The sequence below is a fragment of the Gallinula chloropus genome (genome assembly GCF_964237585.1).
Source record: "Gallinula chloropus genome assembly, chromosome: 5".
Classification (NCBI taxonomy): domain Eukaryota; kingdom Metazoa; phylum Chordata; class Aves; order Gruiformes; family Rallidae; genus Gallinula; species Gallinula chloropus.
In genome coordinates, this window is record NC_140090.1 from 60,446,266 (window position 1) to 60,461,309 (window position 15,044).

Consider the following 15,044-nt stretch of genomic DNA (forward strand, 5'->3'; position numbering starts at 1 on the left):
CTCTTTTCTGAAGCTGTACATTTATTTTATTTCCCTCTTCTTGGTTAAAGACAGTATACTTAATGGACTTCGTGATTATTTCCAGGACCGTACATGCAGTTTAAATCAAAGTCTGACTAGAAAGAGCCACACAAAAAGCACATCTACATATGAGCGCCTTTCTGGCCTCAAGTTATTCATAAAACTATATTTGTGTGAGCAACTGACTATTTACAAACTTACCAGGTGGAATAGCTTATAACCTCATTGGTAGCCCCTGATTTGTGTGGAAATGTTTTTCCTAGCTTATTCCATCACAGTTCCAGAGCAGGGTTAAATATTTAGTCTCTTAAGGTGGAACACTAGTGAAGAGACAGTATGAAGTAAGCTCTTATTTAAAGAAAAAGCCTGGTTCTGCACTTAAATCATAGTCTAAGAGGTGACTTGCAGGGCACTGGTCATTTGTGGTCTCCTCTGAGCTGCCTTTTCTTACAAAATGCAGGAATCAGGGTGTCTTGCTAAGACTGTTGTGTTTGGAAACCAAAGTGTCTAACCTGCCAGCAAGCAAATACAGAAAACTTTAGCAAGACACTGAGAAATAGGCTGTTTATCTCAACTGTACAATGGTTTAAAGCCATCGTCTCAACTGACTTGCATGAATGGATCAGTACAAAAATTTGCATGCTAGCCTTCTCAGACGAGACAAGGATGTCCTTTACATGAAAATTACTATTGACTTCCAATTCCTTTAGCTCAAAAAATAAAGGACACTTCTGATCCTCCTGATTAAAACTCTTGACCACTGGTCTGAAAATTTTAAATGTAAAGTGAATGTAATTCAATATTGTGGTACTTTTCTATGTCTGTGCTCTGCTTTTGCTCATAGATTTCCCTGACTAGTCCAGAGTGATATTTATAGGGCTCTCAGTATCAGTGATCCTGATGTGAGTCAGGTAGGTTTCCCATCAGCACTAACTACAGCATTTGCTGTCTGTCAAGAGTACATCTCAGGTGAGAGGAGTTCTTATACTGCAGCTGAGGTAAAAATAAATGCTGCAACCTCTCCCTTTTTGCCACTCAATAACCATCAGATGATGACAGGTCTCTTCCCTAATGAAAATCATCATCACTGGGCCCCTGCAGCTCTGTATAGACAGCTTCTCACTGAAGCAGAGGAGATCAAGATGAATGCAATTGACACATGCATCCAGCAGTCAGATGCTCTGGATTTACTTCTTGGATTTACCACAGATGCTTCCAACCCAAAGCATCAAGTCTCCAGCATATAGATAATATTCCCTTTCCTCTAAAGCTATTCTCACACTTGCTCAAATTGTGCTTCCTCATCTGGAGACTGCAGCTTGAGGGGTAACACCCGGCCAGCTCTTGGACGGAGCTGGGACAGGCAATGTGCCATTCCCTGGGTAGGGCTGGGAAAGAGAGAGACAAAGGGAGATCACAAGGGAACCAACATGGGGAAGTGAAAGCAGATCAACAAAGGTTACAGACACCAAAGCTGCTAATCCTTTTCTGTTTTCGTGCCCTTAACAAGTAACTTTGTGCTTTGCTCCTGTAGCTCTGCTGTCAATCCAAAATGTTTTCAGACCATGTTTTCAGTGAATGCTCATGCAATTAATTCATAATCACATTTCAGAGGATAAGATTGTGTTAGCCTCAGAGCCAGCTAGCTACTGGGAGAAAGGAGGTTTTACTTCCAGCCTCTCTCACCTAGCCAAACAGACAGTATGTGTTTCAGCAGGTCCCATCTCCCAGGACAGGAAATCTCCTCAAGAGAGGTCCACTGCCTCCCCTTTGCTTCAGCTGTCCTAAGACCAGGCAGTAATTCCAGGACAGAAAATATGGGGTAGACATATATTCAAGCAGGCATCTGAAATTCAAGCAGGCATCTGAAAACACTGGTTGCACCCTAAAGAAATGCAGAGCTAGTGAAGGGAACAGCTTGATCTGGCCGGAGCAAGCAGGAGGGTTAAACGCTCCCTGGGAACTTTTCATCCAACAGCTACGCAGATCCATGGCCTCACCTCTCCTGTACTCTGACCTCCCCGTGCTACTTTGATCAAAGCACGACCCAACTCAACAGACGACTCCCACTCACCATTTTGGGCTTCTCCCCAAGAAGTCCCTGCACACGTTAACAGCAGTCTGCCTCACGCCAGAGCTAGTGCTCCTTTTAGGATGAGCTCCTCTTCCTGCTAAAAACCGAACTGCAGACCTACAAAGAGGAAGAGACGATGGCATTTCTCTCTGGCTGACTCAGACAGCCTGGCAGGGTCCCAGCACACCTGACAGAGCCAGGTTTCTGCCAGGGGCAGTGTCCTGCATGTGCCTGGAAAGCTGGGCTTCAGGGCGCTGGGGACTCCGCCTTTTCTCTGCCAGCCCCACAGCAAATAAAACTGCTCCTGGCTCCAAAGGCATGTTTAATATATACTACAGCTCAGCCTGAAGGGACTCCTGCTTTTGCTTTCTAAGGCTTGCACCTCATCTGCCAGAGCACATTTGCTGGAAACATCCAGACAACGTGGAGGATTTCTGCTGGCTTGATGCTGAAACCAACAAGCCTGTCTGGTCTGAGGCAGCATTCTGTGCCTGGAATGTGCTGTACCACTAGATACTGATGTTTTTAAAAGATGAAGAATCTCCCTGAAGCCAATGGACAGTCCCTTTGGCATCTCACATATGGTGACTGGACAGTCTTTGGATGATTTCTGGAAAATGAAGCCCAGTTTCTGGAAATGAGTCAAGAAAACGAGGACCAGCCCTGTCACAGCACTGGTGGCAGGCAATCAGTGTGGAAAGAGACATTAAGGGAACATGTTAGTTGAACAGCAGGGAAGATACAAGCCTGCAGAAGATCTTTACATGTCCAACAAGGAGGTTGTGCACTCAGTGAAAACCTATGTTGTTGCAATTGCAAATATCTGTGTGTTTCCCTAACAGTTGTGACCCCTATTTTCCATTGGCTTTGCTTGGGCTGCATTGTTTCTCATGTTTCAACATTGCTTTGGACTGTAACTCTTTGTGTGACTCTAGGCTTCTGGCCCTCATTTTGGAAACAATGGCATCCTGGTGTCTTTGCCAGAGGAAGAAAAGCAGTTTACATGCTGTCTAGCTACTGATCATTCTGTTGCCACAGTGAGTGCAGACCACTACTTTGCAGTAAGGACCATCTGCCTTATGCTCATCCTGCTGTCCATTGCACAGGAGTTTTGTGTCCCCGGGTCACTAGGACCTGCTGGTAAATCAGTACAGGCTGGGGGATGACCTGCTGGACATGAGCTCCGTGGAGAATGACCTGGGTTGATGACAGGTTGGCCATGAGCCAGGCGTGTGCCCTGGTGGCTAAGAGAGCCAGTGTGATCCTGGGGTGCATCAGGAGGAGTGTGGCCAGCAGGTCATAGGAGGTGATCCTCCCCTGTACTCAGCCCTGGTCAGGCCTCACCTGGAGCATTACGGTATAAAAAAGACAGGGATCTCCTGGAGAGAGTCCAGAGGAGGCTATGGAGATGATTAAGGGCCTGGAGCATCTCCCCTATGAGGAAAGGCTGAGTGAGCTGGGACTGTTCAGCTTAAGGAAAAGAAGACTAAGGGAGGGACCTTATTAATGTTTATAAATACTTTCAGTATGGGATGCAGGGGGAAATGGCCAGCCCCTTTTCAGTGGTCTGTGGAGACAGGACAAGGGGCAATGGCTGCAAGTTGGAGCACAGGAAGTTCTGCACCAACATGTGGAAGAACTTTTTCACAGTGAGGGTGACAGAGCCCTGGGACAGGCTGCCCAGGGAGGTGGTGGAGTCTCCTTTTCTGGAGATATTCAAGACCCATCTGGATGCCTATCTGTGCAATATGTCCTAGGGAGCTGCTTTGGCAGGGGGGTTGGACCCGATGATCTCTGGAGGTCCCTTCCAACCCCCATGATTCTATGAAAGCCATACCATGCACTATCGTGAAGGAGCCTCCATCTTTTGAGGTCTACTTACAGACTAATTCCCAGATCCCTAATGTTTTTTGCTGCAGAGCTGCATCTCAGCCACTAAAGCACAAGTGCAGAACATGAAACACAAAGATGTAAGCCCTTTGATTGAACAACTTGTTCCTCTGCCCCACTTCCTAAATGCCCTCTTGATTACAAAACCCAGGACAAAGTTAAAGGCTCAAGGGAAAGTTGCTTCCTGCAGAGAGTAAATCCCACCTGGTATTAGCAATAGACACAAACAACAGTTGGCAGAACAAGGAATGTATTAAGAAATTTCCAACCCTTGAGGAAGTGGTAAATGCAGGCATACAACAGAATATGCAACTGAATCCACAGTCTTTAATGAATGCAGACACTCGTTCTGGGGCACGGGTACATTTGTGATTGCCCCCACACCCTCCTTTCCCTCTCCCCCTCCCCCGCTCCTAAAAAATTATTGTAGTTAGTGAAATGTAAAACCACACAAAGACCAGAATATGTATACACACCTTAGATGGTTTGACTTTTTTTTTTCTTAAGAAACTTTCACACATTTAGAATTATTGACTGTTAAGCCCAGTCAGTACAGCAGAAATATTCTACATAGATCATTGGTTGAAATGCACAGTACAACATTTGTGAGCACACCATCACAACAGACACCTGCATGAATGCTAACAAGTGTAGTAGATCTGTCAAACCACATTGCAAGCATCTGTAATGAACTGGTTTGGGCAAGGTGGGAAATTATCAGAATGTGGAACAGAGATGTTAAAGTCCATGGAAAGCTCCTACAGTGACTTCTCTCCAGAGTTATTGCTCCCATTAGAGAGACAGGAAACCTGAACCACTCCTTGCCACCTGAAGCCTGCCTCCTGTTTCATAGGGATTGGTGTCATTTATTTCCAGACCTGAGTGACTGTGATTTTGCTTGAACGGGGACAAGGAAAAAAAAGGAGAAATGCAGACCCCATCTAGAGGAGTTCATTTCCCCAGACCTGCATGGTGAAACAGCTTGACATCAGAGGTCTTGCCTGTAAAAAGGCCACAAAATTTGAAAAAAAGGAACAAAACAGAGCTATAAAGTTAAAACAGAAATAACATGGGTTTATAGAGCCTGCAATAAAGCTATAAGTCAGTGGTACAGTATTGTTCACGTAACACTTATTAAGGCTTTGACTACTGGTCTCCTACATGCGCATTTTATATACATATAATCTTGTGTGTATAAATTACTTTATTTTTCTTGTTCTAAGCAAGAAAATATTTTCATGCATTTTCTTCTCCTAGTATTCACAATACTTGGACTATATTCACGTGGACTGTTCAAGGACTTCTGGAGAGGGCTGGGTCTATTTATTACCCATCTGGAAATGCCCTCATCTCCAGGAACGTTGTTTGTGCCTGACAGTGGCACTGTCACCACACTTCTCCACAGTCATACAGAGAGGATGTGTCACCCTGGAGCCTGACAGTACATTGGTTATGTAAACATAGTAATCCTTGGATTATAAATACTTTATTAAAGCTAACATACCTCAGCTTTTAGCTCATAACTGCCCATGAGTGCTTTAATGAAATATCATTCAGAATAAACTTTTTTCTTCTTCTTCCTCTATGAACAGCTCAATTACAGTAGTTCCCCCAAAAGCATAGTTTCCCCTACTTTTTCTCAAAGAAGTGCCAAGCTACCTGTTAATTCTGCAAGCCCATGGCTTGGTAGCTTCCATGTACATAAAGAGCTGCAACACAGAGTATGTCTGGGCCATGTAGCTCAAAGTGCTTAAGTTGCCATCTCTCTTGCACCCCTGCCATGAGTTAAGGGACTGGGTCACGAGCCAGCATGGAACAGGGAGGAAGCAGAAACCAGCAGAGTTCTCCCGTTCCTAGTCCTATGCCTGGAGCTTGCACGTTTGACACATTCCCAGATCTCGCCAGAGCTGACTTGCAGCATAGCCTGTGTTCCTCTGCCTCAGGGATACCCTGACTAACTCCAGTCAGGCATTTCCTTCAGCAAGATGCTCCAGCAGATGTTGCAGAGCACTCCTAGGTGGCATTGGGGAGCCCTGGGAGAGCAGCTCAACTATGAAAAGGAAGGGTTCACAGAGAAGTGGTACTAAGGAAAAGAAGTGGTGTAAAGAAGGCCAAGAAAATGCTTGTGGGTGGAGTGAGAAGAGATTCCTTATTTAAGATAAGTTCTGGACTGCTGTCACAGCCCTTTGCCTGGTGGTGTAACTGGAGCATGCTGTCAGTACTCCAGTTGCTAAGCTTTGTCACCATCACAGAGCCATGCCTTGTGCCCCACCACAGCACTTCCCTGTCAGCCACCACCTTTCCCTGGGCCACTGCAGTGAAGTACTTCCATTCAATGTACACCGTGACAATTACTGCAAATCAGGCCCCTTCTCACTCACCATGATTCAAGTAGCTAGCAGCCCTAAAGAGTGTCCCTGTGCCACTGCCCAGCTCCCAAACCACAATAACCAAGACAATAAATAGACAGGACAGAAGGAGTGATGGAGTTCCAGCCATCTGGCTGTTCACTTATTGCACAGAGTATTTTGGGCTGGCAGGGGAGAGTGGGTGGCTCCCAAGGTCCTTTGAGAAAATCCTACTGGGCGAATGTCCACATCATCTGCTCCAGAAAATGTGTTCAGACAGCTCGTGTACAGAATGCTTAGGAAACATCACCTAGAAACAGGATATACACAAGATAAAGGCTTTTCTCAATTCAAACTCAGTCTTCACTCAGCCCCATGGCAAGCTGTGCAAAATACAACATTTGTGCCCTGGCAGGTATGATTAGAAGACAATTTTTGGTCCTGGGTATGTTAACAACAAAAGGGTCATCCAAATAATTTCAGATGCAAACCTTCAAGACTGGATTTAGTTTTAGTAACAGAAAATACTGTACATTGCTTTTGGCCAGGTGCACAGAAGCCTTAAAAAAAAAAGACAAAGATCACAGTAAAATGTCTCAGTCTTCAGATGGGAACGTCTGTGAGGGGCAGTCAAACTACTTTCTCATGTGCAGTGCGTCCTGAAATTTGGTACTTATGTATTGGGCGTGAAAGCCTTTCTTGTTGATGGTGTCATCTGTATGGAATCGAATCATGATGGAATCCCCTGCAGAGTAGATTTCTTCCAGAGGCTGCAGAAAAGTAAAGACAGCACAGTGGTCAAGTCTGCAGGCTAAATAACTCTGTGCTATGATGCTGGAATGTGAAGACAGACTGACGAGAACAAACACAGAGTGAAGACAGACTGACGAGAACGAACACAGAGTGCTCAGTGTCCCCTGCTCTGCTCTGACTTCCTGAACACATTCCCTTGCTCTTTGCATGCTTGCCTTTTACGTTTGTAGACTGATACCAGCCCGCTACAATCCCAGTTTTTCCAAATGTTTTCTGTAGGTCACATTCACAGGACTCCCTGGATGTTCTTCTCGTCTGCTGAATTTTCTTTAATTTGTCCTAATCTTTTTAGGAAACAACACAATCCAAACTAGACGTTGTTGAGCAGCTGAGGCTCTCCCAGGGTTCATTAGCAGCAAAATAACCAGAGTTGCCACATAAGGTACATGACTATCTTCCCCGCTGTTGCAATCAGCTACAACCTCCGTGTACCTCTCTGAAGGACCAACACTTTACCAGCTATTCTCCATTGGTCACTGTATGGGCTAGGTAGATTACTACCCTGCTGCCCTGAAGCTCTGCACACCAAGCTGCTACGCCTTGGTTTATTTTCAAGACCATTTTCTCAATCTGCGAGAACTGCTCTGACACACTTGCTCTCTGAATGTCTCTCTTTAAACGCAGTAAGAACCTTCTGCATTTGATTTCTGAACTCCTAGAGAAATTAAACATAGAACCTCTGGTTTTAAATACCACACACTATTGCTCATGTAACAGAGTCACTCCTCTTACAGTGGACACAGATAACAGTTTAGGAAACAGCATGCCACCCTGGAGCCAAAAGGCAGCTCTGCAAAGCCCTCTGCCCCTGTCATAGCAAGGCCACAATGTGACTTGGCTTCAGGCAGGAAGTGATCGAGGATGGAACTGGTCTTTGGAAGCTGTTTCCCACATTTAAACACTTTCACAGCAGTGCTGGGGCATGACAGCACAGCAGTCTCGTGCTGCTGCCCGTGGCCCCAGGCTAACAAGGGAAAGTCATCTGGCACCAACTCTGTGCCAGATAAAATATATGTGATCTCTGGCAACAGGAGAAGCAGCAATATCAACACACAAGGCATTCTCATCATCAGTTTGTGAAAGCTGCTCCTGGCCAAAAAAGGTACATAGCCTCCAGTTATGCCTATGAAATCCCCACCACCATGGCTTACCCCTGAGCCACAGAAGCGTCCCAGGCGTGGCGCAGTGCTGTCATAGCCATCATAAATCTCCATGTAGTCATACCCACAGTCAGCCTCCTCCTCGATCTCAAATGTCTGGAATATCAACTCCACCCCATAACCATCTTCAGCTACAATCACCCATTCACAGTTGGCTTGACCTGGGTAGTTGTTGTCCCCAAACTGAGCATGGGAATACAGCTCCTTAGTTCGTACTTCAGCTTTTAAGAGCCCACCACACTCTGGAGGAAGAAAAAGGCACATAACAGTCTGGTCAAAGGCCTCCCTACCTCACAACAAAAACTCCCCATCCCACTTTTCATCAGCTGTGGGGAGACAAGTCCTCCAGCATAAAGTGCATGAACAACAGGGAATGTAATTAACCATTGCTTTGAGCTACCCTAAGTGGGTGATTTTACCAGTGGATCCAGTGATCTACATACTGTAGAGAAACATGCAGGGAAAGAGGTGACCAGTTAAAACTCACAGGATAGTGCTTAAAGGAAGACTTAACGTGTTCTTTGCACTTGTCCTGAAGCTGAAATTCTTATCCTAAGTGTTTTGTCAGCAGGAAGTTGAAGTGTATAAAAAACCCTGGGGGCCAAAACAATGCTTTTCTGCCCACACAATCCACAAAAGTAGCCCTCTGTTTGTGCAACACACGGCTGCTTTGGTGCAGAGCTTCCCTGTGACCAATCAGGAAGATGTCTCTTCACCAATCTCTCCTGCTCTGCCACTCAGAGAACATTTCACCTGTTTACAGTGGCAGGGATTTAAAAAGAGTGAACCTTGGTACCACACGCTCACGTTTGGGCTGCCGCAGATAAGAGGATCGAGCTGTGTCTGTCCACAGTACAGCTCTGCTTCCCCCATAATCAATCTAACATGGGCCTGCTCTGTGTGTGGGCCAACACGGGCTAAGCTGCATCACCTTCTTTTTCAAGAGTTGATGAGGAACAGAATGGGTTGCTGCTCAACCAAACACCTCCAGTTTAAACAAAAACATGAGCAGGAATGTCTGCCATCAAGAGACCTCTGAGCTGATAAGGAAGCAGGCATTTACGGTATGGTGCCAACAATGCTCTGGGAACTGGCTAGCACAACATAAAAGCACTTAAAATTCAGGCTAAGCTTACTTGGGAGAAAAGCATTTCAGGTTTTGCCTGGTAAAATAAATGCAGTGAGACATGATGACATCTTATCGCACTGGGATGTTGGCAGGCAATCAGCTTACCTGTACTGTGCTTTGCCTGGAAACCTTTTCTTTGCACAGAAGCGTCAGAGTAAAACCTGAGGAACATCTTGTTGGTAGAAGCCACTACAGGGTCTGGTTTCTTGCTGCCACAGAAGCGGCCAAGGATAGGTGACTTGCTGTTGGGCCCATCATACATTTCTAAGTGGTCATAGGCACATTCTTGGTGTTGTTCGATCTCAAACTCATTAAAGGTCTACAGCAAGAACAAGAAGAGTTAAGACAGACATCTGTAAATCCTAGTATGCAATTTAGCAGAGGATGAAATACCAAGTGAGAAAACAGCTCAAATGGTATGTCCGTCCCAGTCTTCCCACAAACTAAATCAGAGTGGTGTGCTTCCAAACAAGAGTGATCACAGGGAAGCAAAGCTCAGAAGTTCAAATAAATGAGCTCTGTAGCCTAAGCTTTGCTGCCTCACACATGAGCATAACAACAGTTTTCAACTGCAAGACTGATTTTTCCTGCTGGCAACCCTGCCTAGCACACCAAATGGGACGTTCTTCCCACTGAGCACAGGGATCCAGGCAATATTTCCCCCAGCACATGGGCCATCTGCATGGCTTTGGGCATGTCCTGCTACATGCACATGTAAAATGGGCCTGAAACTTCTCCCTTGGAGGGGCTGGGGGCTGGTGCTGCCACCACCTCACACAGGGATGGTGCCAACAGAGTGGCTCATGAAGAGGAGTCAAGGCAGGACAGCATGTTATACCTTCTGTTAACTGAGACAGCAATGCTTCACAGTTGTCATCTGATGGAGTCTTCTCCAAGCTGCCTCACTGCTGTCTCATGTCTTCCTGAGACCTTCTGCCCTTTTGCAGGCCAGGGTCAGCCTCCCAGGACATTCTCCTCTAAGCACCCCAAACAGGAGCTATGGGGATTGACCTCTCACACAGTGGTAGGGCAAAGTCGCTCCAGCTCCTCACAACCCAGCCTGCTTCCCCCATCACGGTCCCGCTCACTGGTTACTCACTACTTTCACTCGGTGGCCAGGTGTTGCAGAGATGTCCCAGGTGCACTCTTTACGGCTTGGGTACTTGTCAGGCCAGTTTGGGCTGCTCATGGTTCCCTCTGCACCACTCAGCTTGTGCTCGCAACCAGCTTGAGAGGGAGATCATAAGATAGAGGCATTGGGGTGTCACATAGGAACGGTCTAGTGTCCCATGTGCTCCTCTCTGTTCATCAAGACCCTCAACAGGGCAGAGACTTCAGTCACTGAATCCTATCTTTTAGGATTACTGCAGAGACCTCAAAGAGCTATTCATTTTTTGATCTAACTTGGCAGCTGGTGAAATGGACCAGCTTGTTCCCCAAAGCCTTATTGCCTTCATTCACCTTCTCACTCCCAAACATGGACTTGGCAGTGCTAGGTTAACAGTTGGACTTTATGATCTTAAAGGTCTTTTACAACTAAAATGATTCTATGATTTTCCTGCTCCTCCATCTCATCTGCCCTGCTCCCGGTCTCCAAGCTCTCCACCATGTTGACACTGGTCCTCTCTCAGCCTTGGACCATTTGTTTTACTGACTTTGAAAGCTGAATCAGCTCAGAAAAGGACCAGAGATGATACACAGAAAGCCCATGGCAGCACATAGCAGGAGCATGGATAAAGCAAGAGAGGTATTTTTGGTAGCAGCAAATGGTTAAATTAACTCAACCTTTCTCTTCTGACACAAGGCAATATTAAATGAAGCAGCAGTGACTAGTCTAACTGTGATGTCCCACAACTTCTCCTCTCACTAGCCCAGCTTCTTGCCCCCACTCTGCCCATCCCCACTGCCATATGGAGGGACAGACTGGGGAACAGATCCAACTGAAAACAATCCCTCTTCCTTTTCCTAAGCAGTTTTTCAGCACCCAGCCTTGTACACTCTACAAACACCCTTCCAGCACAGGGCAGGAGGCACTCTAGCTCAAAATGTGTTTGAGGCACCTTGTCTTTCCTGAGAGGAACGAGCGAGGACCTTACCTTCTTTGCAGTCATGGCCATTTTCATGCAGCATGAAGCCGTTTCTGCACTGGCATACATAGCTTCCAAAGGTGTTGATACATTCATGCTGGCAACCACCATTGTCTTTGGAACATTCATCCTTGTCTAGACAGGAGTAAACCAAGAAACACTGAGTTGCACTGCGGCAGTTGCCAGCTAGGACACCCATACCCACAGAGGCAGATACCAGTGCAAACTTCAAAACACTGCTGCTGGATTAGTCCAAGCAGCTTTTTAGCCCAGATACAATTCTCTTCAGTTGTCTTTCTTTCCATAAAATACATCACAAATGTGCTTTATTATATGATGTAGGTTTAGAATGATTAAAGACTCCTATCTAAAAGAAACCAACAGCAGTGTCTCATTCTTCTAGAATAGGTCCAGGAAAGTTATCACACAAATGCACCAGCCTAGGGAAAACAATCCACTGGACAATCTTTATATTTTCATGTTCTCACATGCTCTGGTGAGCCTCCATCTTTAAATAGCTCTGAGAGCTCAAGCAGCCAGATGGACAAGAGGGTCTAAGGTAAGAGCTACTCTCTGAATATGAAATATGCTGCAGTCTCACTGTTCTGAGCATAGGATCTGCTCCTGGTTTCCAGTCCAATTTAACTTATGGCCAGTTTAGCCCCACTTTTTCTTAGGCCAGTGCTCCCCCTGGACCTTATTAACCTCATCCATCTCCTCACTCCTAGAAGTAATTCTAGATAAAACATAACCCACCTCACCCTTCCTCTTGTTAGATTTAAGAGGCCCCAATTCTGCTCTGTAACTGCCTTAATTCAAGGTCATTTTGCTTGATCATCCTCCTCAGAAATATTAGTACTCCTGAAACTCTGCTGCAAACACAGGACTGAATTTCCACTTCCATACAACGTACAGTTAACCTCTGGAACTGCCTGCTAACAAGGGGCATGACTGACACTGAGAGCTAAGAAAGATATAGAACAAAGGACTGGAAACCTCCACTAGCCTGTACTGCTTTGACAGAAGGATTGCTACAGAAAGTGTCCAAAAGCCTTCTGTAACTCTTGTAGTTTCAGAGGAAAATGCTATTCTCTAATGACACCAGGGACAGAAAGAACTTCTAGGACTGGGTTCCCCATTGCTTCCTGCTGTGGAAAGACTGGAGGCATTGATGAAATCCATGTATCTTGCTGACACCACACTATGAAACAGAACCATATGCTACACTAAGAAACCAAGATGAAAGGTGAGATAGCACAGCCCAACCATGTTTTTTAGATGTAACTAAGCATGCCAGGCTCTGTCTGATTTAACAGGAGGTGGAAGAAAATTCAGCAAAGAGGTTCAGTCCGAGGAGACAGCTAAGTAAGTGAAAGAATACAGTCACGTACCAGAGAAGTAATGAACTTTAAAGCCTTTCTTGGAGACCGTGTTGTCTGATTTGAACTCCAGTCTCATGTTGTTGCCAAATGATGTGATTACTTCAGGTTTCTCTGAGCCACAGAATTTGCCGTGCAGCTTGGAATCAGAAGCCAGCCCACTACGAATCTCAACATAGTCATATTTACAGACCTGCCGAGAGAGGAGGAGATTTCTCAGCTCCACGGGCTGGGAACAGAACTTTTCAGAGGAAGGGGACAGAGGCTTTACTGAGACAGGACAGAAACAGCCTTATATTCAAACACACTTCTAACTTCCCCTAATTCTCATCCATCAATGTTCTCACCCCCTTCCCTTGATGCCCTGGTCTTACAGCAAAGGTGCATTTATCAGAATAGCAAAGGTTGCATTTAATTGAGCTAAAATAGTTTCTCCCACCTTATCTGAGAATGTGACAGTGTTGTATGAACTTCAGCAGCCTGATGTATTAAGGAAGAGCCATTGCTCCCATTTACAGTAGGGAAAGCAAGACCTGAATGCTTTGTTTAAATTTCCCCCTGCCCCTGGCAGGGAAGAGGACAGGCTCTATTACTCGTTATTTTTTTTATCCTTGAAGAATTCTACTTAATTGTTCATTTTCAATTATTTTCCTGCAAAGGCAGCTCGGGAGGGGGCGGGGGGGGGGGGGGTGGGATGGGGAAGTGGGGATGGGACACCTATAGGGATGGAAAACACATACAATTATGCAGAACTGGTAGAGAAAATAAGCCCATTTATAACAGAACAGCTTTAATCCTTCCACTCCATAGAGAAAGCAGATCCAGACTTCAAGGAGAGCAATCACTGTTATTGGCTTATTATATCAAGGGCGGGAAACAACCAGAAGCTCCACCAGCAACACAGAGTCTCCTCTTCCTTGTACCCCAAGGATTTATCCAGTTCCGAGTTAGCCAGTAGTCCCACCTCTGAGATGCAGGGACTGGTTACGTACATCATTGCCTTCCAGCTCAAACACTTCGAACTGTAGCGAGATCCGGTACTGGGCTGGAGCTACCACCTGCCAGACGCAGTTTTTGTTAGTAGGATATTCCTTGGGCCATCCAGGGCTAGTAATGGTCCCATTGAGCTTGGTGATGAAGCCCCCACAGGCAGCTGGAGAGGCAACAAATGAACACAAGGTTTACTTGGTTCTGTTCAGACACACAGACTGGGCCACACTGTTAGGTAGGAAATGAATCAGATCCTGGTTGGTGGCACATTTCAAATCCTGGCCTCCAGAACAGGTCTAAAATGCTGGGACCTGCAAAGAGGACAGAAACTTCACCTGCTATAAATCACCACTGAAACACACATAGCCAAGATATGGCCCTGAGAGCCACTTAAACCATTAAAGATTGATCTTTTTACTCTCTAGGCTTGGGCTTACTGTGGATCAGTTGACTTGACATGCACAACAGAGTTGTAAAGCCCAGCTTAGTAAACTCACCCACACTCAGTCCTACAAACATTACTATTTCAAGTTTGCCAGCAACGGAATAATTAGAAGATAATGGAAACCTAGAGAAGACATCCCTGTCAACTCTTCAGTGGCTTATTTTATATAAACTGCATCTTCTGTAAGTAAAATTTAAGACAAAGCCAAAGACTTAGCTTTACCAGCACACTTCCTTTAAAAATTTAGGGCATCTAAGCTTCATCCTCTTGTGGGAGAGCATGTTTTTTACCTCAAAGCAGTCAACCTCAGTTTGCTCTTTCTCTGCAAAATTTTACTTGCAACAAAGCAATTTTTCTCTTGCTGTTTCTTGGGAGTAATGAGATATGGCCAAATCTTGAAAAACTACAAGGATAAAAACCCAGCATAATTTTGCATTAAAAGAACTAACCCAAAGAAGCAGCTTCAATACTAAAAGGGTAACAAGCATGTCTGGAGAAACAAAAGCAATTAACTCTGATGTGCATCACTACAATTGCAAGGACTATCCTTCCTGTAGTCCCCACAAATGAAGTTTAAAATAAGAAGTTAAGAGTGAAATTTAAAACACGCTTGCAAAGTTTTACCAGCTGGCTTGCTCAAAATTGCAAGGAAGTATTTTTAAAAATACAGTTAAGCTTAGAACAATCCTTTTGCACACACCTATCTGC

At 45.4% G+C, this 15,044-nt stretch overlaps 1 protein-coding gene across 2 annotated transcripts in view; it reads right to left on the minus strand.

Annotated features, from left to right (window-relative positions):
• Positions 1–6,968: 6,968 nt before the first annotated feature.
• The window catches only part of TLL2 (tolloid like 2), a gene marked incomplete at both ends in the record, with an annotated part of 93,399 nt that continues 85,323 nt past the window's right edge, over positions 6,969–15,044 (minus strand). For both annotated transcript variants that reach the window (XM_084264367.1, XM_084264368.1), the window contains 7 exons: positions 6,969–7,103; positions 8,298–8,548; positions 9,541–9,754; positions 10,535–10,662; positions 11,532–11,657; positions 12,914–13,094; positions 13,894–14,054. In XM_084264367.1, coding sequence (XP_084120493.1) covers positions 6,969–7,103; positions 8,298–8,548; positions 9,541–9,754; positions 10,535–10,662; positions 11,532–11,657; positions 12,914–13,094; positions 13,894–14,054 — 1,196 coding nt within the window. The remainder of the gene's footprint in view (positions 7,104–8,297; positions 8,549–9,540; positions 9,755–10,534; positions 10,663–11,531; positions 11,658–12,913; positions 13,095–13,893; positions 14,055–15,044) is intronic.